A 26228-nucleotide genomic window follows, 5' to 3' on the forward strand; every position below is an offset into this window, starting at 1 on the left:
GGTGCACATGCATTGCTTACCTGGGGAAGAGATGACACAATGATGCAGTATGGGAAGAAGACAAGCCAGCGGAGGCAGTGTGATGCTTTGGATGTTTTTCTGGGAAACCTTGGGTCCTGCCATTAACCACTTCCCTACCGGCCCATAGTAAAATGACATCCACAAAGAACCTCTGCCGTTCAGAGTGGACGTCCTATGACGTCCTGGGCTTTGTGGGGGGGATATCTGAATGATGCCTGCAGCTAGAGGCATCATTCAGATATCCTTCTCTTGTGCCGGCGATTCTGCACAACGTAAGAACGATCATAACGGCGGTTCCGCCACTAGATCGTTCTTACAGGCGGCGGGAGGGGACATCCCCCCCTCCCGCCGCCATCCGGTGCTTCTCGGGGCTCTCCCATGCCATCGGGGGCCCGGAGAACGAATCGTCCGGCGCTCGCAGGAAGCATAGAGATGACTGGTGACCAGATGGTCACCAGTCATCTCTATGACCGTCGGAGGACCCGGGCGCAATATGATGACGTCACGCCCGGGTCCCCGTAAGTAAACAAAGCCGCGATTGCGGCTGCTAAGCAACAGTAAACATGAGATCGGTGAATTTTTTTTCACCAATTTCATGCTTTCAGGCCTGGAGGAGAGATGTGAGGGGGAGGTCTTATTGACCCCGCATCTCTCCATAAAGAGTACCTGTCACACACATTCCTATTACAAGGGATGTTTACATTCCTTGTAATAGGAATAAAAGCGATAATAAAAAAAATAAAATAAAAAAGTGTAAAAAAAGAAATAAATATGTAAAAAAAGAAGCGAACGCACACGCAAGTCCCGCCGACATATGTAAACGCCGTTTAAACCACATATGTGAGGTATCGCCGCGTGCACTAGAGTGCCAGCAACAATTCTAGCACTAGATCTCCTCTATAAATCTAAACTGGTAACCTGTAAACATTTTCAAAGCGTTGCCTATGGAGATTTTTAAGTACCGAAGTTTGGCGCCATTCCATGAGTGTGCGCAATTTTAAAGCGTGACATGTTAGGTATCTATTTACTCGGTGTAACATCATCTTTCATATTTTCCAAAAAAATTGGGCTAACTTTACTGTTTTGTTATTTTTTTAATTCATGAAACAATTTTTTTCCAAAAAAAAAAGGCGTTTGAAAAATTATTGCGCAAATACCGTGCAAAATAAAAGGTTTCAATGACCGTCGTTTTATTCCCTAGGGTGTCTGCTAAAAAAACATATATAATGTTTGGGGGTTCTGCGTAATTTTCTAGCAAAAAAATTATGATTTGTACATGTAGGAGAGAAGTGCCAGAATAGGCCCGGTATGGAGGTGTGTATTAAAGCCCGGTATGGAAGAGGTTAATGTGGATATTGCTTGACACATACCACCTACCTACACATTGTTGCTGAGCAAGTACACCCCTACTCAGTTTGAACACACGATCAGTCTCCTCTCCCCTGAGAGAACCAGGATCTGTGTGTTAACACACAAATCCCGGTTCTCGCTCTGTCACAAAGGTTTGCGGGTGCCCGGCGATCATCGCTCACTCGCATCGGCTCCAGCGGCGAGCCCTCTAGTGGCCAAACGGGGAGCCAACCTACCGCAGTATAACTGCGGTGGCTGGTCCGGAAGAGGTTGAGAGTTTTGGTAGTTTTCCTTTTATAGGCTCAGTCACATCAGTCCTGTACAGCACGATGAACCGTTTTGTTTTTGTGATAGCGCAGAATTACATGTAGGTAACTAGGGATGCACCGATACTAGTATACTGATACCGAGCATTTGCCAGAGTACTTGTACTCGGGGGGGGAAATGCTCCGATACTTCACCCAATACCTGGGCGATCAGTGCGGCAGGGGAGTTGCAAGTCTTCTCCGTGCTGTCTTCTCCCCCCCGTGCTGCCTTCTGCCTCCGTGCTGCCTTCTGCCCCCGTGCTGCCTTCTGCCTCCGTGCTGCCTTCTGCCCCCGTGCTCTGTGCTGCCTTGTCCCCCGTGCTCCATGCAACCTTGTCCCCCGTGCTCCATGCAACCTTGTCCCCCGTGCTCCATGCAACCTTGTCCCCCGTGCTCCATGCAACCTTGTCCCCCGTGCTCCGTGCAACCTTGTCCCCCGTGCTCCGTGCCGCCTTGTCCCCCGTGCTCCGTGCCGCCTTGTCCCCCGTGCTCCGTGCCGCCTTGTCCCCCGTGCTCCGCGCCGCCTTGTCCCCCGTGCTCCGCGCCGCCTTGTCCCCCGTGCTCCGCGCCGCCTTGTCCCCCGTGCTCCGCGCCGCCTTGTCCCCCGTGCTCCGTGCCGCCTTGTCCCCCGTGCTCCGCGCCGCCTTGTCCCCCGTGCTCCGCGCCGCCTTGTCCCCCGTGCTCCGCGCCGCCTTGTCCCCCGTGCTCCGCGCCGCCTTGTCCCCCGCGCCGCCTTGTCCCCCGTGCCGCCTTGTCCTCCGCGCCGCCTTGTCCCCCGTGCCGCCTTGTCCCCCGTGCTCCGTGCCGCCTTGTCCCCCGTGCTCCATGCAACCTTGTGCCGCCTTGTGCTCCGTGCCGCCTTGTCCCCCGTGCTCCGTGCCGCCTTGTCCCCCGTGCTCCGTGCCGCCTTGTCCCCTGTGCTCCATGCCGCCTTGTCCCCTGTGCTTCGTGCTGACTTCTCCCCCCGTGCTGCTCTCCCCCCTCAATCTGTCAGGATGGGAAGCGGAGGTAGGAGCCGCTAAACCCGGCTCCTACCTTTTCAGAATGGACAGTCAATGATCACTGACTCTGTCCATTCATATAACTGAGCATCGTAACCTGTGTTTACGATGCTTCAGTTTATGAATGGAGGAGCTTCTCTCCATTCATTTTAGCTGAGGCTGCTGAGAAAGGGACCGGGGAATCTGTGTCCTTGGTCCCTTTCTCTGTCTTAAAGGGGAGATGTCAGAGGTCTGTTAAGACCCCTAATATCTCTCCAAGGACCCCCAACAGGGCTGATTAAAAAAAAAAATTGCAATAAATATTTTAAAAAATAAATAAAAATAACATAAAATGTAAAAAAAACAAAAAAACACACTGACAATCCACTCCCCCCCCCAAACCCCCCAAAAAAAGAAAAAAAAATCACTGTAAAATGTTTTTTTTTTTTTTTTTTTTTTTAAAAAATAAAAAAATACTGCCACTGTCACATGACATTAAAAAAAAGTATCGGTATTCGGTATCGGCGAGTACTTGGAAAAAAAGTATCGGTACTTGTACTCGGTCTCAAAAAAGTGGTATCGGGACAACCCTTTAGGTAACCTATATAAAGTGAATGAATACGCATCGGCTGTATGGACGCACCCGCGACAGGTACACACGGACAGGTGCATGAACCCGGCTGAAGATTCTGTGCAATAAATGCAGCTATAATTGAGTTCTACTAAATTCTCACATGAGCTGCTGTATATTGTATAGTAACCTGAAAAAACCCAACTAATGATTTCAGGTGAGTGAGGATTGTTTAAACATTTGTTTAAGTTAATGGCTGTGTTTACTTTTGCTCAGTAAATGAGAAGGGTTTGGTCTGCAGAAATATTCTGTTTGATTATTTTTAAATCATTGACATAGTGTGGTTTGATCAGGAAGCTCTTTATTGTATGTACCAATCATGCTAACCAGCTTACTTGACAGCTTACCTTATGTATTTATTTTAGGTAATTATATACCTTAGGGGCCCATTTACACTTTTTCATTCCTGTTGTGTTATGTTTATTGCCTTAAAGAGGAAGTAAACCCTCATTCAGTTAAAAAAAAACAAAAAAAAACCCTGCAAGAAAATGTCATAATTGTCTAGTATGAAAAGCATACTAGCTCATTATGATTGATTTACCTGAGATCAAAGCCCCCGAAGTTCTCCTCCGTGCCCTCCGCCATGTCTCCTCTGATCTTCTTCCTGTTATCGCTGCTCCGGCGCTGTGATTGGCCGGAGCGGCGATTACATCACTCCCGCACATGTGCGCGGGACCAGCAGATCCCCGCACATGCGCGGAAATTCCTGAATGTACCATTCACAAAAATGGCACGCTCAGTGTGCCTGCGCTGTTGTCTATGGCGCGCATGCGATGTAGACATCGGTACCCGTTTTTGTGAAAATATATTTCTTGAACCTACAGGTAAGCCTTAATCTAGGCTTACCTGTAAGTGCAAGTTGTGTGGTTGGGTTTACAACCCCTTTAAAGGGGTTGTAAAGTTATTTTTATTTATTTTTTATTAACAAACCTGTTATACTTACCTCCACTGTGCAGATCGTTTTGCACAGAGTGGCCCCGATCCTGGTCTTCTGGGGTCCCTCGGCGGCTGTCTCGGCTCCCCCCCGCAAGCTCACATGGTGTTGAGTTCCTGCGGGCGCACTCCCGTGATACAGCCGATGAGTAATTGCCACTCACTGTATCACTTGGCCCCGCCCCTGGAGCGCCACGTCGTTGGATGTGATTGACAGCAGCATGAGCCTATGGCTGCGCTGCTTTCAATCCATCCAGTGTAGCCAATCAATTGGGCAGGCTGAGCGGCGAAGAGGATGTCGGGGGCGAGCGCGGGACTTTCGAGGGGTTAGATAAGTATAACTGGGGGGGGGGGGGGGGGGCGGTATTGCCGGGTGTTTTTTCACCTTAATGCATAGGATACATTAAGGTGAAAAAACATCTACCTTTACAACCCCTTTAATGCAGTCTATTAATTTACCAGAGTGGACAAAAAATGTACATGCAGCATTCTTTCTGATGGTAGTGTATTGCTGTGACTTGTGGTGCATGCAATACATGTTGGAGCATCGTTGCCTCAGTGCACTGAGGTGCCATTTAAAAGGAATGGCACTGCAACCTGCCAATGCATGTAACCTGTTTGTGTTCATTGTGGCAATTTAGAACATTGGAGACGAGCCCCCCCAGCGGCAGTGCATCTCTCCTGGTGTTTTTTAGCATGCAGGTGCAGGATCCAGCCCCCCGCTGCAGGCAGCTTGTCAAAGTCTACAGCAGGCTGTGGCTGGAAGAGGCTGAACGCTGTACTGAGTGGTACCAGTGTTTAGGGCCCTGTCTATTCTGGGATGAAGGTTCGGATGGCAGGTATTCTTTCGTTTGCTTAGTCCAGGCAAACCACATATTACAGGTTCACTTTACTATTTTGGTAATGATTAATCCTTTTCTGTAAATCGATTAACCCCTCATTAAAAAAAAAGTGTGTTTTTATGCTTTTCACTGAGCTTCTTTATTAGTCATTTTATGCAAAGTCTGCTTTAAAGAATATCTCCAGGAGCACTTTTTCCATCTAAACTAACCACCTAAACCTCAGTGTAATTTTAGACAAACCACAAGCCTTTCTGTGGAAAAAAAAAGATAGTGGGCTAGATTCAGATAGGTTACGCGGATCTAAAGATCCGCTAACCTATCTCATTTACGATACGCCACCGCAAGTTTTTGAGGCAAGTGCTTTATTCAGAAAGCACTTGCCTGTAAATTTGCGGCGGCGTATCGTAAATCCCCCGGCGGAATTCAAATTCCGCGGGTAGGGGAGCCTATAAAATTTAAATCAGGGGCGTCTCCGCGCCAAATGAACTGCGCATGCGCCGTCCGTCAAATTTCCCAGCGTGCATTGCTCTAAATGACGTCGCTAGGACGTCATTGGTTTCGACGTGAACGTAAATTACGTCCATCCGTATTCGCGAACGACTTACGCAAACGACGTAAAAAATTCAAAATTCGACCCGGGAACGACGGCCATACTTAACATAGGATACGCCGCATATAGCAGGGGTAACTATACACCGGAAAAAGCCGAACGCAAACGACGTAAAAAAAAAGCGCCGGGCAGTCGTTCGTTTCTGAATCGGCGTAACTCCTCATTTGCATATTCCTCGCGTATACAAACGAAAGCGCCACCTAGCGGCCAGCGTGAGATTGCAGCCTAAGATCTGACGGTGTAAGTCACTTACACCTGTCGGATCTTAGGGATATCTATGCGTAACTGATTCTATGAATCAGGCGCATAGATACGACGGCGTATCAGGAGATACGCCGTCGTATCTTCTTTCTGAATCCGGGCCACTGTTTATAGAATCCTTATGTTTCTTGCCTAGTTCGTGTAGTTCCTGGCTTTCAGTAGCCTACACACCATCGGTTAAAAAAACGATCGTGTCAGAACGCGGTGACGTAAAACACAACGACGTGCTGAGAAAAATTAAGTTCAATGCTTCCAAGCATGCGTCGACTTGATTCTGAGCATGCGTGGATTTTTAACTGATGGTTGTGCCTACTAACGATCGGTTTTGACCTATCGGTTAGGAATCCATCGGTTTAAATTTAAAGCAAGTTGGCTTTTTTTAACCGATGGTTAAATAACCAATGGCGCCCACACACGATCGGTTTTGACCGATGAAAATGGTCCATCAGACAGTTGTCCTCTGTTTAACCTATCGTGTGTACGAGGCCTTACAGACCACTTTATCCTACAGGTAAGCCTAGATTAAGGCTTACCTGTAGGTTCCACAAAAATCTCCTAAACCTACATGGTTTAGGAGATATTTGCAAAAGAAAGGCACTGATGTCTACGACGCATGCGCACTGAGCATGCTGTTATTAATGGCGATCATCCTGTTAGTGGCGGCATGCGCGGGAGTGATGTCATCACGGCTCCGGCCAGTCACAGCGCCGGAGCCGCGATATGCGGAAGTCACTCGTGGAGAGATGGTGCAGACAGAGGAGGTGACCAAGCACCGCTGCGGGGGCTTCGATCTCAGGTACGTACTTCATAATGAGCTAGTATGCTATGCATACTAGCTTATTATGCCTTTGCCTTGCAGGGTGCGTTTGAGGGTTTACTTCCTCTTTAGGTGTTAATCCTCTGCACTATGTAAAAAGGCTGTTTTATCCTATATGCACAGACCCTCCCCCTCCTGCACTGTCTATCTGGGGGAAGCCAGCTAACACAGGCAGAGTTACTGACCTGCACATGCTCAGTTGTGTCTTTTATGCTGGAGAGAACAGTTTCTTGTTCTCAGAGCTAGCCAGGTCACAGGATATTGACACCATACATGTGGGTGTGTATACAGGCTGCAGTAAAAATCTCCACCTTCCTGAACTCTCAGCACTGAAGAAACTGTGCAGTTTATGATCATCCAAAAAGGTATATAGTGGCAGGATTTTAATGTAAAAAGAAGATTTGTAAGCTGTGGGGGGGCCGGGGGCAGGTAAACTATTTTCATATTACTAGTAACACTTTAATGTATTTAGGGAATGCTGATTTGTTTTGTTTTCATTCTGGCAGAACGTGTCCAAAAGTCTTGCAGTGAGATAATAGGATCAGCAAGATACCACATTATTCAGCACCACGAACCAGGATACAGACACTGCATGTGTAATGGGCTGATATAACTTGATGCCAGACAAATGGCATTTATAAACGGAATAAGCCCAGATGGCAGCTGTCATATTTATTTCTCTGCCGTCTGTAATGACTTGCAATACCCTAGATTTCCTGGTAGCCCAAGATCAGGTGGTGTTGGCTTTAGTGTTAGTACAGTGTCAGGCTACAGGTCCCCTGTAATGGGCGTTATATCTAGGGATTGCTCACACTGTGCCTGAACAGTCTTTCCGCGGCAGTTTGGACCTCTGCCAAGCACCCACCAAATTCCTGTAGGGCTCATTCAGAACTTTTTTTTTTTCATTTTGGATAGGGTTGTGAAGGTTGTATGATTATAAAGCTGGCTATACATACTGGGATCTATTTACTAGAACTGGGGTGTGCAAAATCTGGTGTAGCTGTGCATGCTAGCCAATTGTTGCTCTTTATCCAGAGTGGAGCCATCCTAAGACAGGAAAGTGTGCATTCACAACACTTAAAGTGGTTCTAAAGGCTCAATGTTTGTTTACCTTAATGCATTAGGTAAAAAACCTTCTGGGTGCAGCTCCTGCCAGCCCCCCAATACCTACTTGAGCCCCATCTCGATCCAGCAATGTACATAAGAGCAGTGACTTTCCGAGTGTGTGTCTCTCCCCATTGGCTCTCACAGCAGTGGGAGCCATTGGCTCCTGCTGCTGTAAATCGCAGCCAGTGAAGCAATGGGGAGAGCGCGGGAGGGGGGTAGGACCAAGCCACACTTTGTGTGTGAATGAAAAGGCTTGCTACTGGGGGCAGTCGGCAGGGGAGAGGAGTCAGAGCCGCCGTTGGGGGACCCAAGAAGTGTATTGGGGCTGCTCTGTGCATAACCATTGCACAGAGCAGTTAAGTATAACATAAAAAGCCTTCTGTGTGCAGCAGCCCCCCTAATACTTACCTGAGTCCCATCTCTATCCAGCGATGTCCACGAGTATCTCAGCGGTTCGAGCTACTCCCTCCTGATTGGCTGAGAAACAGCAGCGGCGCCTGCTAGTTTCCATCAAAGTCAGTTAGCCAATCAGGGGAGAGAGAGGGTGAGGTGGCGAGGCCGGGTCATGGCTCCGTGTCTGAATGAACACAGGGAGCTGTGACTTGGCTTAGGTGCCCCCATAGCAAGCTGCTTGCTTGGGGGGGGGGGGGGCACTAAACAGGAGGGAGGGGCCAGGAGCACAGAAGAGGGACCCAAGAAGAGGAGGATCTGGGTTGCTTTGTGCAAATCCACTGCAACAGAGCAGGTAAGTATAACATGTTTTATATATTTTTTTTTTTTTTTTTTAAGAAAAAAAGAAAGACTTTACAATCACTTTAAGGATTAGTAAACTGCAATGTATATATTTTTTGGTTTTTAGGTGCAATACTATGTGATGCACCTGTAATAGTAGGATGAAATATTTTAGGTATAGTAAATATTCTGATTGTTCTTTTATAAGGTGCTTCTACCTGGAATATTTTTTCCTATTGGCAGGACCATTTTAGGCATATATTAAAGCCGATATAAAATGACTAGTTAATGCAGCTCTGTAATAATTTTATATATATCAATCTGCCATAACTTTCTGTCCACTCACCTCATATTGAGTACGTCCTCCTTTTGCTGCCTATAGAGTCCTGACCTATTGAGGCATGGACCACTAGACCTCTGAAGGTATGCTGTGGTCAACACCTCAAACTCGTTGTGTTCCTAAAGCCGTTCTCGACTCATTTTGGCAGTGTGGCAGGAAGGTTTATACTGCTGAAATAGGCCACTGTCATCAGGGAATACTGTTTCCATGTTTCCATGAAGGGATATACTTGATCAGCAACAATGTTTAGGTAGGTGGTATATGACCACATAATGGAAAGACCCAAGGTTTCCCAGCAGAACATTGCCTAAAAGCATCACGCTGCCTCCACCGGCTTGTCTTCTTCCCATAATGCATCCTGGTGCCATCTCTTCCCCAGGTAAGTGATGCACATGCACCTGACAATTCACATGATGTAAAAGAAAACATAATTCATCTGACCAGGCCACCTTCTTCCATTGCTTTTTGGTCCAGTTCTGATGCTCACGTGCCGATTGTGGGCTGCGGACAAGGGGCAGCATGGGCAACCTGAGCAGTCTGCCACTACATAGCCGCATACACAACAGACTGCGATGCCCATTTTTTCTGCCTTCAACACACCAACTTCAGGGACAACATGTTTACCCATTGCCTAATGTATCCCACTGACTTTCCGATGCCACTGTAATGAGATACTCAATGTTATTCACTTAACCTGTCCGTAGTCATATAGTTATGGCTGATCCCTGCAGTCCCTGTACAGCAAAGCTGGCGTATGAGGGGAAAAAGCAGTACAAGGAGCCAATTAGTTTATGTCTTTAGAAAAAATATACTGATAGGAGGAGAAAGCAGAGTGACAGAGAGATGAGCTCATCGCTGTGTTTCTGCTCTTGTCACAGGCTAGGGTGGATCCAGGAGAACCTGGGCTCAGTGGAAGTGAGTTGAATGAGGCTGGCCATCAGCTTGAGCAAAACTAGCAGCTAAAGAAAATCCTTGCGTTGAAATCTCTGGATTAAAGCTAGCTATTGCAGTAAAAGCTAGTGTTATTTCACCTTTTAATAGGCTCTTAGTTGTTATGTTATCTTGGTTGGAGTTCTGCTTTAAGGTAAACCCATCACAGGAGAATTATGGGGTCTGTCATTGGTGACCCTATTCTGAAAATACTATTTGCTTGTCTGGCTGTTGGCTTCAATACTTTCTGAGATGCTAATTTAAATTAATTATTCAAATCAGGAGTCAGACAAACCTCCAGAAGCCCTTATATGCAGGATTGTTCAGTATCTTAAAAGAAAACTATGGTTGTTTTTTTTTTCTGATTTATACTTGCCAAGTTGGATTCAGCATCGGTCCCCTGGCGCCTCTGCGCTGAGAACCGAGCGATCAAATATCACCGGTCACTCGGTTCTGACGGCTACCTGAGCAGAGAGCTGCAGACTGTCAATCAGCACCTCTCCGCTTCTGCCTCCTCCTTGCTCACTGAAGCATTGGGCTGTGGAGGAGCCAGAAAGCATCCGGCTCAGACTCTCAGCGGGTCACTGAGAGTCTGAGCCGGGTGTCAGTCCAGGCACCTGGCAGATCCCCACTTCTTTTGTCGGGATGACGTGGTGCCTGGATTGAAATCCGTGACGTCAGCAGAGAGAGGACTTTAGCCCGCTCTCTGCTGAAACCGGGTCACAGGAGTGCAAAACGAATTGCACTCCTGTGATCTATAGAAGTATGGCCAAATAAGCTTTGGCTATACTTCTCCTTTAAGGACATGAATGAAGAGGTCTTTATGACAGCCAGGCAGTTTGCATTTTTAGAAGGTAATTTTTCTCTCCGTGGCCTCTGTGCATGCTCTAATGACCTGAAATAGCCACAATCACCTTGTAGTCAGACTGTGTGGTCTCAGTTTAGTACTTGTATGATGTCATGCCCACTAATTATAATCTATTCATAATACAGTGGTTTCTTTTGATGAGGCAGTTGTGGGGGTTTGTAAAGGAAGTGCCAAAAATAAAGTTGTGGGCATCCTTTTTCACAGCAGAGACAGCAGCATTTTAGTTATTTAAAGTTGAACTCCAGCCTTACCTTCGGTGTAGCACAGTTGTGCAGAATCCTCTCCTTTACTAAAATAGCTTACTATGATTTCTCTGTATGCTGTTGGCTTCTGCCAGTGAATATTAGAAGCTCCAGCTGGTCAGATATATCCTGACTCTTTTCCCAGCTGGAGGACATCCTTTATAATGTAGCTCATGGGTGTCAAATTCCATTTAATTTTAGGCCGCATCAGCATCATGGTTCACCTCAAGGGCCAGTTGCTTCAGTAGGACTAGATGTCCAAAGAACCCCCCCCCCCTTTATATAAGATGTGAAGAGCCCCCTCACCATCAGAAGTCAAGCGTCCCTCACCCTCCCTTACATCACAGTGCACCACCCTTTACTTTGTGCTGCTGCTGAGAAGAAGCTAGGGGTGGAGCTGGGAAGCAGAAAGTGAAGGGTCAGGAGGAGGACCACAGGAGAGTTGAAGTCAGCTGAGAAATACTGAGACCGGAGGAGGCGGAGAAAAGGAAGTGTAGGGTCTGGAGCAGTACCAGAGTGTCATGGATATGCAATAGCCTGGCAGCTTACCTGTGTTTCCATCTGTTCAGTAGAGGCGTGACTCTGTTATGGTTCCCTTTTTATCACTTCCTCTTCCTGTATGGCCCCACACAGGGCCAGCCCAGGAAGTCTTTGTTAACTGTTGCTCTACAGGTCTGCAGTGCTGTTCAACAGTGTAGTTTGCTAGTTCCTGTTTCCGGTGTGCTACTATCATCTTTCCGTGTACCGTTTTGGCTTGTTAGTGACTTCTGCTGTTTGCCTGTGCCCCTGACCATTTGCCTGTCCCATGGTTATCCTTGTCTGCCTGTGCCCCTGACCATTTGCCTGTCCCACGGTTATCCTTGTCTGCCTGTTACCCTGACCTCGGCCTACCCATCACCACCGTTTGTCCTGCTGGCTGCTTCCCTCTCTCCCTGCGGAGCGTGACCTAGGGAATTTCGGGGACGCGACCTGGATCCAGTTGCGGCCAAGACCATCCCCACCATCAGGGGCCCTGGTGAATACAAAACTGGGTCTTTGACTCCGCGCCCTGGGTGATATTGGGTTCACACTTCGTTCCTGCTTGCAGCAGTCGGCTATAGGGTTCACCACCCTGTGGTGCATCCCGAACCCCAACGGGGTGCACTTGTCGCCTGGCCACAGGTTACCTGACACAGAGGAGAACTAGAGCCAGCTGAATGCTGAGACCAGAGGTGGCTGAGATGAGAAGGTGCAAGATCTGTAAGAATTCTGTCCTCTTGTGCCGACTGCTGAGACCGGGGGGGGGGTTCTGCCCGGGGAAGCAAAGATTTCTGGCAGAGGAGTTCTGTTCTCTCTGATGCTGAGAGCTGAGACAAGGTGGGGGGAGAGATGAAGGGGGAGATTTGGTCCATGAGCCTTGTGTTTGACACATGTCATCTAGCCCTATTATTCTCCCCATCCTCCACTATTCCTGGCCCACCTATTTCAGTTCTTTCAGTTATGGAGGCTCCGCACCACATGTGGACAAATGCAACCTTCCTAAGAACACCTGACATCCATCTGACAAGGCATCTGGATATTTACATGGAAGAAGAACTTCGCCCCCCCCCCCAATTTTTTTCCCCCTCCTACTTACCTTTTACTGACTTCTGTGCAGTACGGATACTCACCAGCCAGCAGATCCAACGTTGAGCTGCTGGGATCCTCCTCTCTGGGTACAGGTGTTGCTAGCCCGCCCCCTCCTCTTTACTGAATGGGACTGCACGTTATCCATGCCAGGAGGGAACGGGGGAGGGGGCACAGCATCATTTGAGTAGGTATGGTGAGAAGGAGAGTACCGCAAGAGGATGAAGGTCTGCTTTAAACTGGTTGTAAACCCTCACATATACCCAGTGAAGTAAACCGCCTCAGAGGTTACACAGGTATGAACCAAATCACCCGACACACGTTTTACATGTATATCTGCTGTCTTCCCCTTTTTACACTCTTAGAAAAGTGCGGATCGTGTTCGAAATCTTTGTTCCTCTTTCAGCAGTGGGAGGGAAGTCTGGGCATACACTGTGTGACAGCTGATTGGAGGAAAGGCACACACCGCCCCTCCACACAGGCAGAAGGAAGGAACATGCAGAGCTGTAATCTGAATAGATAAGCTCTCTGATTATCTATCTCTAAGCCCCCTCCCTGACACAAATTTTCAGCTGCTGTTATGTCGTGTGTCTCAGAACTTTTGTCAGAAGTTATCATGCTAATAACAGGAATGAAGCCCCAGACAGAAACGGCACTAAGAGCTTTGGAGAAAGATAAGTACACACTGTAGATATATGTGCTTAGATCTAATTTCATGAATGCTGACTGTTCTTGAGAAGAGTACTGGGGCATGGTGCTGTGATGTTTTGCTGATGGGGGTTTACAGCACCCTGCTGGCCACCCCCACCAGTCATGATCTGCCTGCACTGCAAAGGGAAGCACGGTGACCCAGTGAAATCGCTAGTCTAAAATAAGATTTGTACTAAAAATTAAAAAGTTTCATGCAAAATTGTACTAACATGTTGATGAGGGGGGAAGGAGGAATTAGGGGAGATGAAATCTAAGCAGATTAGGGTTCAGCTTTAAGCAGGCAGAGCAGTGTTTGTTTTCTTGTGTGGGTTTCCTTATGCGGCAGCCGGCAGAGAGCCAGCACAGACAAACAATCCACAGGCTTCAAATATTTTTACTCTGGCTGGGCAGTCACTGGCTCATCTCTTGTGGGCATGTGTCCAAAAACCTGCCAGTAAGCTGTTACATTCCCCCAGGCACTGATAAAAAAATCGGCCTATCCTCACATGTTATATAAGTTGGCATAAAAAGACGAAAACAATATTCCGAACTCTTAAACTGCACTCATACGAGAGTGTGTGTACATGTGCTGGGCCTGTGCTTCAGCTCTGTTCTGAAATTAATTATGCTTGCTTGTTGTCTGTGTGAGCTTGTGGACGGGTCCATACACTGTTTAAGCCCTGTACACATGACTGGGATTCTCAGCGGTATAAAGTCCCCCGGGAATTCCCGACAGGAAAACCGAGAACCTGCTTGGTAAAGTTTCCCCGTGTAGACACGGCCGGGTTTCCCGTCGGGAAAACTGCGGGGAGAGCTTTGGCTGGGAATACCGGCCGTGTGTATGCTCCCTCACAGTGTTTCCCCATAGGAAAACAGCCAGGTTTAAAACCACCGGGAATCCGTCGGGAAAACCGCGAGGAAGCATACACACGGCCGGTTTTCCCGGCCAAAATCTCTCCTGGCAGTTTTCCTGTCAGGAAAACCGGTCGTGTGTAAGAGGCTTAAGACCATACAAGCAAGACTTAGGCTTCATGTACACGGGACGTTGTTTAACTGCGTTTTGACACGTTTGCGTTTAGGAGCGTTTAAAAAACATTTGTTTTGTTAAAATAAATGTAAACAAAACGCTGCTAAACAAGAGTTACCGCGTTTACAAGCTGTTACAGGTATTTGGCGTTTCAAATGCCTCTGAACATCGGTCCTGAACCCATTTTTTTGCGTTCCAAAAAATGCTTCTAAACTCAACTGCCTAGAAAGGACTATAAATGATCCTGTGTACATGTACTGATAAGATAACATGGAGGAGAGTTCAGGGGGCTCTGAAAAATAATGCCCAACTCCTCATAAAGTCCGTTTACCAGCAGCAGTGCACATGAGGCCTAAAGAGAGGGGCAGCACTAGAAGACTTTCAGGCTCTACTTCGCTTTTACCATGTGTCAATCTAACGCTGACAATTCGCGGATTGGAGGCGAGTGCAGAATGATGACTTTATCGGTGTGTTGCCATGTCTAAAAGCAGTGGTCCCCACCAACATTTTTGGCACCGGGGACTGGCTGCGTGGAAGAAAATTGTGCCAAGGCCCGGGATGGGAAGGGTTGTCACTCGGGTGTAAGCGATTTTTTAATGGGAAATTTGTCAGTGCATTATTTCTATTGTTACATTGTAGTAATAAATGAAATTGTTCAACTCGCCATAATGCGGAATTAGTGAGAGCCCTGAGTGAGTCACTTGCCACGTTGCCTGCCACCAGATGCGGAATGTCACTTGCCACGTCACCTGCCATGTTACCTGCCACCAGATGCGGAATGTCACTTGCCACGTCACCTGCCATGTTACCTGCCACCAGATGCGGAATGTCACTTGCCACGTCACCCGTCAGGTTCAAAAGAAAAGGAATCCGCTGCTCCAGATGTGTGCAATACCTTGAGTGGAACCAAGTAGAAGTGCTAGCCTCAGTCCAACTCCGTAAAAACTTGGCTGCACATCCAAAGTTTCCAAAAATGCCTTTTATTGCAGACGGTCAAAATACACCGGGGACACCAGGTGTTAGTCACTTAGACGCGTTTTACACATCTGATCTGTGCCTAAGTATTACATGAGAAGGGGGGGGGGGGTGTCACACGGGGGTCAGATTTTTCGTGGGCAATTTGTCAGCGCATTATTTCTATTATTGTATTGTAGTAGTAATAAATTAAATATTTTTAACTCGCCATAATGCAGAATTAGTGGGAGCCCTGAGTGTGTCACCTGCCACGTTGCCTGTCACCAAATGCAGAATGTAACTTGCCACATCACCTACTACGTTGCCTGCCACAAGATGCAGGATGTCACTTGCCATGTCACCTGCCACGTTGCCTGTCACCAGATGCGGAATGTTATCTCTCTGCTCCCTGCCGCACCTCCGACATTGAGGCTGACCGGGCGGAAGAGGAGCAATGCAGGGGGCGGAGAGAGATGATGTCATCTCTACTTGCCCGCTCGCTTATCTCTTCCATCCGACAGTCATATGCCAGCTGTCTCATGCCGGCCGCTGGGCTCTCTCATGCCCCACCCACCAGGCTCAGCATGCACAATCTATAACGTCAAAGGGGGCGGTGCCACCAGGTGACGTAGCCAGGTTATTTTTGGGTCAGCGGGCGGCGTGCTTGACGATGGATTTACATAGAGGGACACGATTATTATTTATTATTTTTAATAAAGAATTTGTCAAAAACTTATCTCTTGTTTTTATTACTTTTTGTACAGTTTTTTGGTGAATAGGTACCATGTACCCAATACTCATTCACATGGTGAGGGGGGATCTGGGGGCCGCTTGTTAAAATACCTAGACCTATACCCCTTTTATGGCCAATTTCTTCCATATAAGCTTTCAAGTTGGGCACTTTTGATTATTCCTGCTTGGCTCCCATAAACTTCAATGGGGTTCGCTGTTCGGGTTATAACATTTCCCCTGTTCGGGAGTTCTGCTGCAAACTGAACAAGGGGGGTGTTCAGGCCATTACTACTTATCAGTTACAGCAAACTGTTGTGTTTCTTTTATAAGATAAAGGTTTTATGTAAATAAAAAAATATAATTTTAATCACCCCTGCCAGTGTTGAAGAAATGTAAAGGTTTGTTTAAAAAAACAAGCATGTGATACTTGCCTCCTCTGTGCAGTTGGTTTTGCAGTGGCCCCCAATCTTCCTCTTCTGTGGTCTCTCAGTGGCGCTCCTGGCTCCTCTTCTTCTCGAGTGCCCCCTTAGAAAGCCGCTCGCCCTCTACGGGTGCGCTCCTATGTCCTGCTGCTGCGTCCATTGACACAGACGGCAGGGCTCGTCCCCTCCCCCTCGCTTCCTCATCATTGGATTTGATTGACAGCAGCTGGAGCCAATGGCTGCGCTGCTATTAATCTATCCAATCAGGACCCGAGACACCAGCTGGAGCTGCTGTGCTCGTCCCCGTTGCTGGAAAGACCGGGTTCATGTAAGTAAAAGGGGGGCTCTGGGGGGCTGCGTCATCACAGGAGGTTTTTCATCTTAATGCATAGAATGTATTAGGGTGAAAAACCTTGAGGGTTTACAGCCCCTTTAAGTGGCTTGTCCCATCCATGTAAACTGATAAATTCTGCTAGAGAGCTTAAGCTTGTGAAAAACAGCCTTGCTGGCTGGATCACCAAATGAAAATAGAAGAAAAAGAGACAAAAAAATAGAAACAAATGGAACCATGACATCCAAGAATTGGTAAGCTGCAATATAATGTTTGCTTTTGGGTTTAATACTACTAAAGTGTGTTCCCCCTTTAATATTCCACTGACCATATAAAGTGTAAAGGGGCCTCAGATCTGTCCATAATGTATAGTTTCTGCAAAAGGGGATACAGTGGAACCTCGGATTGCGAGTAAAGCGATTAACGAGTGTTTCGTAATATGAGCACTGTATTTTAAAAAATCCTAACTCGGTTTGTAAGTGTTGTTGTTTTGCAAAACGAGCAGGATTCAGGCCAAAGCGGTGTGCAGTATCACGTTTGGCCTGAGGGGGGGGGGGGCGCCAGTGCCGATCAGCACCATTCGGTAATGCTCGGTAAGACACGGAAATACTCTGTTCCAGAGCCTTTCCGATGTTTGCCAAGGCGTCCTCGGGCCTTTCTGCCCGTTTCCGAGGCTCTCTGGCGCCCACCACGTCTGGCCACATGCGGTATTGCATGCAATTGAAGTCAATGCGGAACAACATATTTTTTTTTCCATTGACAAGTCCAATACAGTGGAACCTCGGATTACTAGCATAATCTGTTCCAGGAGAATGCTTGTAATCCAAAGTACTCGCATATCAAAGCGAGTTTTCCATGGGGAAACTCGCTTTGATATGCGAGTACTTTTGATTACGAGCATTCTCCTGGAGCGGATTATGCTTGTAATTCGAGGTTCCACTGTATTGGAAACGTTGGATAAAAGATTTGGAATATATGCAAATGAAATTTTCACACATTCAGCTCCTACTAGTAAATGCTTTGGCCTGTCTCCGTTCAGTTTATTTACATGGGGTCTGGGAATTCTAGCCTTGGCAGTTCTCAGACCAGGTTCCTACCAGTGCCAAGTTCAAGGTTTGTACTTGCTTGTCCAGATGCTGGTTGTCGGGATAGCAGGATATTTCTGTGAAATAGGACCAGTTGTCAGAAGTGAGAAAGATATATATGGCTGGTGCTTGTTGGCCTTTTATTTCTTCTGATGTTTTTTTGTATCACAAACATTTCTGACAGCAGTGTCAACATGAGCAATATGCCATCATGTAGAGGGAACAGATCTTAAAGTTAAAGTGATTCTAAAGGTTATAATAAAAAAAAAAGTAAAAAGTAACAAACATGTTATACTTAAAATGGTTTTGCACAGTTCAACTCCAATCCTCTTCTTTTTGGGTGACCCTGCCAGCAGTCTTGGCTCCTCCCCCCTGTCAAGTGCCCCCAATAGCAAGCCTCATAGACTGCGGTAAGCCTTCTACTTTTTAGAACCACTTGCCAACCAGCAACATACTCATACGTTGCTGGACTTCAGGCAGTTATAGCGGGAGACTAGCCGCGGCATTGCTTTTACAAGCAGTGGGAGGGGACGTTCCCTCCCCTCCCACCACCCTAAAAGGCTTACTCTGGCTCTCCCATCCCACTGGGAGACCCGAGCAACCAGCTGGCACATCCGCCGTCTGGACAGCCGAACAAAGCCGGTAACAACTTTGATCAGTATTCCGCTATGGTAACCCGGAAGCGATGACGTAACATCACTTCTAGTTTTCCCGGATGTCAACGCACCATTTGAAAAAAATCTAAAGCATGCAAAAAGATACAAACGACGATTGCCCCACACATGTTAGGTATCACTGCAAACATCAGATCATGGGCAGTAATTCTGTAAATCTTAAATGGTAACCTGTAAAAGTTTTTTTAAAGCATCACCTATGGGTAGTAAAATGTATGTTTGCCATTGCATGGGCGTGCGCAATTTTAAAGCGTGACATGTTTGGTATCTATTTACGCAACATAACACCATCTTAACACCACATATTTTTTTTTGCATTAAAAATTTAAAAAAGTGTATTCTTTTCCAAATTGAAAAACTGCTGTGCAAATACCATGTGATATAAAAAATTGAAAAACCCACCATTTTATTCTCTAGGGCATCTGCTTTAAAAAATATACTGTATACGTGTTGGGGTTCTAACTAATTTTCTAGCAACAAATACAGATTTTTTTTTTTACATGTAAACAAAAGTGTCAGAAATGGCCTGGAGGTCAAGTGTCAAGTACAATGTGGTTGTGTAGCAATTATATATATATATGTATGCTATATATTTTATTTGCTTCCACAAAGGTGGAATTACCCTTTAATGAGTAGTATGTAAAGCGCAAGTGTAACTTGTTGATGCTATATAACAGCCTGTAATGAGTAAATAACAACTTGTTGAGCTATTGTGTAGTTATTATTTCCCCATCATTGCAGATGGAAATTTCACAGATGTATTGTGTCACCTAGCGTCATAATTGGCTCTTATCCTTACTATGTCAATTCTCTGTTTCAGGTGTCAGGTGAAAATCCCACACCAAGACAATGGAGGCCTTCACTGTACAGGAAGTGCACAGATATTCCATGGCTGGTGTTTTTTTTTCTTTTCTGGTCAGGTTTGGTAAGTCATTGTTTTTCAAGTAACAAAGTGTTCTCAGCTACCTTAATAACTGTACTGTATTGGAATGGCATTTGTCAAATAGCAGGTGTAAACACCATTGTGTCAGTTAAAGTGCTGCAGCCAGAATCCTTGGCCCCGCTTAGTGGACAGTTATTATTTATTTATCTTTGCCTGTTTTTATTGCCTTTTGCAATGAAAGGTTTTTCTTTATTTTAGAGTGTTATTTAATGGGCAAAAAAGATGCATCCTTTTAATTTTAGGCTTCTTTCACACAGGCTATCCGATTAGGTTCGCCTGTCAGTTTTTCAGGCGGACCTGATCGGACCATGTATTCACCCCATGGAGCGGCGGATGTCAGAGGTGACATGTTCGCTGACTAGGGTGACCACATTTCCAAACTACCATTCAGGGACACCCCCCTTCCCAAAAATCCGCTTGTGCTGTAACGAATCACAGCACAGTTATTGGACACAAGAGGCGGGGTTTATGATTTCTCCAATCACAAGCAGGGGGCGGGGATTGTGCTCCTCCAGGCTTTCCCGGCCAGGACAAGTACTGTCAGTGAGTAAAGCGGTGAAGTGGCGGCCTTTTCTTTATCGTACATCACGGGACACAGAGCGGCATTCATTACTATATGGGTTATATGGAGTACCTTCAGGTGTAGACACTGGCAATCTCAAACAGGAAATGCCCCTCCCTATATAACCCCCTCCCATAGGAGGAGTACCTCAGTTTTTACGCCAGTGTCTTAGGTGTTAGTCATGGTTTAGCTTGCCTCCGCATCCTTGGGATTAGGTGAGCTACCGGTTCTGTCCAAAAAAGCCTTAGCGCTAAAGTGGTCAGTAACCGGACCCCAAACCCTTGGGGTATAGCCCATAATGCTTTTCTTTTTAGAGAGCTGGACCCTGGGCCCAGAACTTAGAAACCTTTGGGTGCCTAATGTTTTCTGTTGCCAGGGTGCTATATGGGCCCAGGACAGTGGATCCTTCATAGGAACCCAGGGCCTGAAGGTCTAGACATCCCCACGGAGATGGGGGAAGATTGGGCCTCTTGCTTGGCAAAGTCCTGCGGCATGGAGCAGGTAAGTGAGGGGAAAACTTGCGGAACTTGGTTCTTAGCAGGTTTTTTCTGGGGGGTCACAGGGGACAGCCTAAAGTTATGCACTGCATCTGGCAAACTAGTCACATATCATAAAGATAGGATGGCTCTCTATGTATTATTCCCCATAAGATGTGACCTCCCTTGTAGTGTTGGAAAAGCATTGAGTGGGGCCTGTGTTATATAAAAATATATGTGTGTGTCAGAGAGCTGTGCTTACCTGCAGGCCTCCAGGCGATGCTCCATTCAGTCTTCCTCCTCAGAGCCTGCAAAGCAGGCAAAACGCTGACCTCCTCATGGTTCCAGGCTGCAGGCTGCAGTTTGCTGGAACAGAGAGGTCCCTTCCTCCCAAACCCCCCCCCCCCTGTCGGGAGGGGCATTTCCTGTTTGAGATTGCTGGGGGGGAAGGGCGGGTCAGTGGCTTAAAGGAAGGGGCGGCCCTTCCTTGTTTGTTCCATTCAATACTTTGGAACTGAGGAGAAAGACCAGAGCGGCAGCACGGGGGCGCCGAGGACACACAGTGGCCAGAAAGGATATTGCAGTCTTCAGAGGACTGTTTTTCAAGCCTAGAAATAGGCTGTTTCTTTCCATCTCATAGTTTTTCTTTGCAATACTACTCAGGGGGACAGAATGTTTTTTCTTTCCTGGATTTGAAACAAAAACGAAAAAAAAAAAAAAAAAAAAGTCATCTAGGGGAGAGGAAGCATTTTTTATCCCCCAAACAGGTGTTTGGGCAATTAACTTTTATAGTTCCAAATACCAATAGGTAGCAGGTGTACCTCGGTATTGTACCATGGCATCCGGGTCAGAGGGTACAAGAGGTGGGGATTCCCCCAGAGAGTCTGAGGTCTCGGACAAAGCTATGCCGCTGCTTTCCCCACAGGGAGCCTTGGGGCCATCGGGATCTGGGGCTGGAGCTGACGCGGGTCAGTCCAACCCTAAGATGGTCACGGAGGAGGTATTACTCACCTCTTTAAAAGAGATGCAGAAAAGCATGGGTAGCCGCAGCTATGCGGGGCAGTAAGCGGAATAGATCTCCGTCGCCCGAGCGCGGACCCTCAGAAGAGGAGGTCCTTTCCTCAGGGGAATTGGACGACCTCTTGGACAAGGACCAAGTAGGTTCAGGGATCGAAGATCCGGATACAGAGGAGTCTGGGGCAGTTCAACTTGCCAGTACCAGATCTCCAGGTATCGACGGTTTCAGCTTTGGGCTCACTGAGGGCGCCTCAAAGCAATGCTGTGTTTCCGATCCATCCTCTATTAGAGGGAATTTTGTTCCAAGATTGGAACAAGCCAGATAAGATCTTCTTACCACCTAAAAGGTTCTCTGTCCTATATCCTATGGAAGAAAAATTTTCCAAAAGATGGGCTACTCCTGCAGTGGACGCAGCCATCTCATGTGTTAACAGATCGTTAACATGCCCTGTAGAAAACATACAGGTGTTCAAGGATCCAGTTGATAAGCGCTTGGAAGCACTACTTAAGAACTCCTTCACTACTGCAGGGGCAGTAGTACAGCCAGCTGTGGCTGCGATTGGGGTCGCTCAAGCATTATCGGATCAATTTAAGCAGATGCTTAAACTTATTCCGGCCCAGCAGGCAGAAAAATTTTCGGATGTCCCTAAGGCCATATGTTTTACGGTAGACGCAATCAAGGATTCTATCCAGCAAGCGTCACGTTTATCGTTATCCCTTATCCATATGAGAAGACTCTTATGGTTAAAAAGCTGGGAGGCTGAGCCCCCATGCAAGAAGCTCCTGGTAGGGTTCCCCTTCCATGGAGGACGACTCTTCGGAGAAGACCTAGATAAATACATTCAGACCATTTCAAACGGCAAGAGTACTCTCTTGCCAACTAAGAAGAAGGTTCAGGGACCTGCGTTTAAACGACAGTATTCCCCTGGGCAGGGGCCCTCTAATGCCAAGCAGTATCGACGGCCTCCTGCAAAAGCAAACTTCGGCTTCAACAGCAGATCACAAGGACAGGCTGTTAGAGGCAAAAGGCAGTGGTTTCGCAAACCAGCAAAACCAGCCCCCAAGCCAACCTTATGAAGGGGCGCCCCCACCCACGAAGGTGGGGGGAAGGCTGCGACTCTTTTCAGAGATTTGGGAAGCCAGCATTCCCGACGAGTGGGTACGGTCTTCCGTGGCCACAGGCTACAAATTAGATTTCCTAAGGTTTCCTCCTCCTCATTTCCAGAAGTCGAGGATTCCAAACGATCCGGAAAAGGGAGCCGCATTAAGATCGGCATTAGATCATCTACTTTCCCAGGAAGTAATAGTAGAGGTACCAGTCCTGGAAAAACAGGGGCTGGGTTTCTACTCCAACCTATTCATCATCCCAAAATCCAAGGGAGATGTCAGGCCAATTTTGGACCTAAAGATGGTAAATGCATATCTAAAGATCCGCTCATTTCGGATGGAATCCGTGCGGTCAGCAGCTGCCACACTCCAGAAGGACGACTTCATGGCGTCCATAGACATAAAGGATGCCTACCTTCATGTTCCAATTTATCAGCCACATCAAAGATATCTACGCTTCATGGTGGCTTCGCGTCACTTCCAATTCGTGGCGCTTCCCTTCGGGTTGGCTACGGCCCCCCGGGTGTTCACGAAGGTCCTAGCTCCGATCCTAGCCAAGCTAAGGATCCAAGGGGTCACGATCCTAGCATACCTGGACGACCTCCTAGTCATAGACCACTCGTCTCCTGGCTTGGAGCGAGCAGTGGCCCTCACGGTCCAATACCTCGAGAGGTTCGGCTGGGTCCTAAATCGAGAAAAGTCAGCTTTCCAGCCCACAAGGCAGTTGGAATATCTCGGCATGAGATTAGACACAGAACAACAAGGAGTGTTCCTACCTCTGAGGAAGGTAAAAGCCATCAAGGAATTAATCCTACTGGTTCTAAGCAAGAAAGAACCGACTATTCGCCTATGTATGAGGTTACTAGGCAAGATGGTGGCCACATTCGAGGCGGTACCATACGCCCAGAGCCACACTCGCATCCTACAGGCAGCCATCCTGTCAGCATGGAGCAGAAGGCCACAGGCCTTGGATATCCCGTTGCCGCTCTCATCAAGAGTCCGACAAAGTCTGTGTTGGTGGTTAGACCCTCAGAATCTACTGAAGGGGAAGTCTTTCAGCCCAGTGGCTTGGAAGATAGTGACCACAGACGCCAGCCTGACGGGCTGGGGAGCAATTTTGGATGGTTGCACTCGCCAAGGTACTTGGGCAAAGCCAGAGAAGCAGTTGCCCATCAACATCTTGGAGCTCAGAGCTGCTCGACTAGCCCTCAGGGCTTGGACGTCAAAATTGCAGGGGTTCCCGGTGAGAATTCAATCAGACAATGCCACGGCCGTGGCATACATAAATCACCAAGGGGGAACCAGCAGTCAAGCCGCTCAGAGAGAGGTGAGCTTGATTCTCCTATGGGCAGAGGCTCATGTGCCCTGCATATCGGCAATATTCATTCCAGGAGTGGACAACTTTCAGGCGGACTTCTTAAGCCGCCAGACTCTATGGCCGGGGGAATGGTCTCTGCATCCACAAGTCTTTCAAGCACTCTGCCAAAGATGGGGAGTGCCGGACGTGGATATCATGGCATCGAGACTCAACAAGAAACTAGACAGGTTCATATCCCGCTCAAGGGATCCGATGGCCTGCGGAACCGATGCGTTGGTTTGCCCTTGGCATCAGTTCAAACTTCTTTATGCGTTTTCCCCGCTCCAGTTACTACCCCGCCTGCTGCGCAGGATCCGGGTGGAGCACATACCAGTCATCCTGGTAGCTCCAGCATGGCCCAGAAGGGCATGGTACTCACTAATCTTAAGGATGGTAGTGGGAGACCCGTGGACTCTTCCTCTACGGCCAGACCTGCTATCGCAAGGTCCGATCCTCCACCCTGCCTTACGGCATCTAAATTTGACGGCCGGAAGCTGAATCCCTGATTCTCAGGGGTAGAGGTCTGTCTCAGAAAGTAATCTCTACCCTAATCAGAGCCAGGAAACCGGTCTCTAGGGTGATTTATTACAGGGTCTGGAAGGCCTATGTAGGCTGGTGTGAGTCCAAGCGATGGCTTTCTCGCAAATTTACCATCGATAGAGTATTAAGTTTTCTCCAGCTAGGAGTGGATAAAGGATTGGCATTAAGCACAATCAAAGGACAGATTTCTGCTCTGTCAGTGTGGTTTCAGCGGCCGCTGGCCACCCACTCGCTGGTTAAGACCTTCCTTCAAGGGGTCTTACGTATTAGACCTCCAGTTAAATCCCCGCTTTGTCCGTGGGATTTAAATGTTGTTCTGTCAAGTTTACAGAAACAACCGTTTGAGCCGTTGGCTGATATTCCTTTGGTTCTACTGACAAGGAAGTTAGTATTTTTGGTTGCCATAGTTTCCGCAAGAAGAGTTTCGGAGCTGGCAGCCTTATCCTGTAAGGAACCATATCTTGTTTTTTATAAGGACAGGGTCGTTCTCCGCCCTCATCCTTCCTTCCTACCGAAGGTCATATCCAGTTTTCATTTGAACCAGGATTTGGTATTACCATCCTTCTTCCCTAAACCTACTTCCAGAAAGGAAGGGTTGCTGCATACCTTGGATATTGTCAGGGCCATGAAGGCCTATCTTAAAGCTACAAAGAAGATCCGGAAAACAGATGTGATGTTCATTCTACCGGATGGGCCCAAGAAGGGGCAGGCAGCTGCAAAGTCCACCATTTCTAGGTGGATTAAGCAATTAATCACTCAGGCCTACGGCTTGAAAGGGTTGCCTCCTCCAGTATCATTAAAGGCTCATTCTACTAGAGCCATGGGCGCATCCTGGGCAGCACACCACCAGATCTCTATGGCTCAAGTTTGCAAGGCGGCAACCTGGTCTTCTGTCCACACGTTTACAAAATTCTACAAGTTGGACGTAAGAAGGAATACTGATACTGCCTTCGGGCAGGCAGTGCTGCAGGCTGCAGTTTGAGACCCTCGGATTCCGGGGGCTCCTCTTGTTTGAGTTAAATTTAAAAAATTTAAGATTATTTTTTCTCAACTAAGTTGGATTTATTATGATTTGAGTATATCTCTAAATTAAATCCTTTTGTCTTGGAGATGTTCTCCCTCCCCTCATTGTAAGCATTGCTTTGGGACATCCCATATAGTAATGAATGCCGCTCTGTGTCCCGTGATGTACGATAAAGAAAAAGAGATTTTTAATACAGCTTACCTGTAAAATCTTTTTCTTGGAGTACATCACGGGACACAGAGCTCCCACCCCTCTTTTTTGAGGACCATTTTGGGAGGCATACTGCTTGCTAAAAAACTGAGGTACTCCTCCTATGGGAGGGGGTTATATAGGGAGGGGCATTTCCTGTTTGAGATTGCCAGTGTCTACACCTGAAGGTACTCCATATAACCCATATAGTAATGAATGCCGCTCTGTGTCCCGTGATGTACTCCAAGAAAAAGATTTTACAGGTAAGCTGTATTAAAAATCTCTTTTTTTGGGGGCATTAGTTTGGCTTGGGGGGTGGCTGTGGCGGTTTTATTCCGGGACACTGTATTGTCCTGGAATAAAGGTGCCCGGGACAGACCTGCAAAATGCGGGACTGTCCCGGGCAATCCCGGACACGTGGTCACCCTACCGCTGACACTTGCTGCTATCCGATTCAATCCGATTCCGACAAATGCAGGCGGATGGTGCACATTTTCTTTTTTATCCTGCCTAAAACACACTGG

At 47.4% G+C, this 26228-nt stretch overlaps 1 protein-coding gene across 2 annotated transcripts in view; it reads left to right on the forward strand.

The window, feature by feature from the left end:
• The window catches only part of SLC44A3 (solute carrier family 44 member 3), a 184165-nt gene that overhangs the window by 3976 nt on the left and 153961 nt on the right, over positions 1 to 26228 (forward strand). For both annotated transcript variants that reach the window (XM_040359964.1, XM_040359965.1), the window contains exon 3: positions 19310 to 19414. In XM_040359964.1, coding sequence (XP_040215898.1) covers positions 19310 to 19414 — 105 coding nt within the window. The remainder of the gene's footprint in view (positions 1 to 19309; positions 19415 to 26228) is intronic.

The sequence above is a fragment of the Rana temporaria genome, chromosome 7 (assembly GCF_905171775.1).
Source record: "Rana temporaria chromosome 7, aRanTem1.1, whole genome shotgun sequence".
NCBI classification, from domain to species: domain Eukaryota; kingdom Metazoa; phylum Chordata; class Amphibia; order Anura; family Ranidae; genus Rana; species Rana temporaria.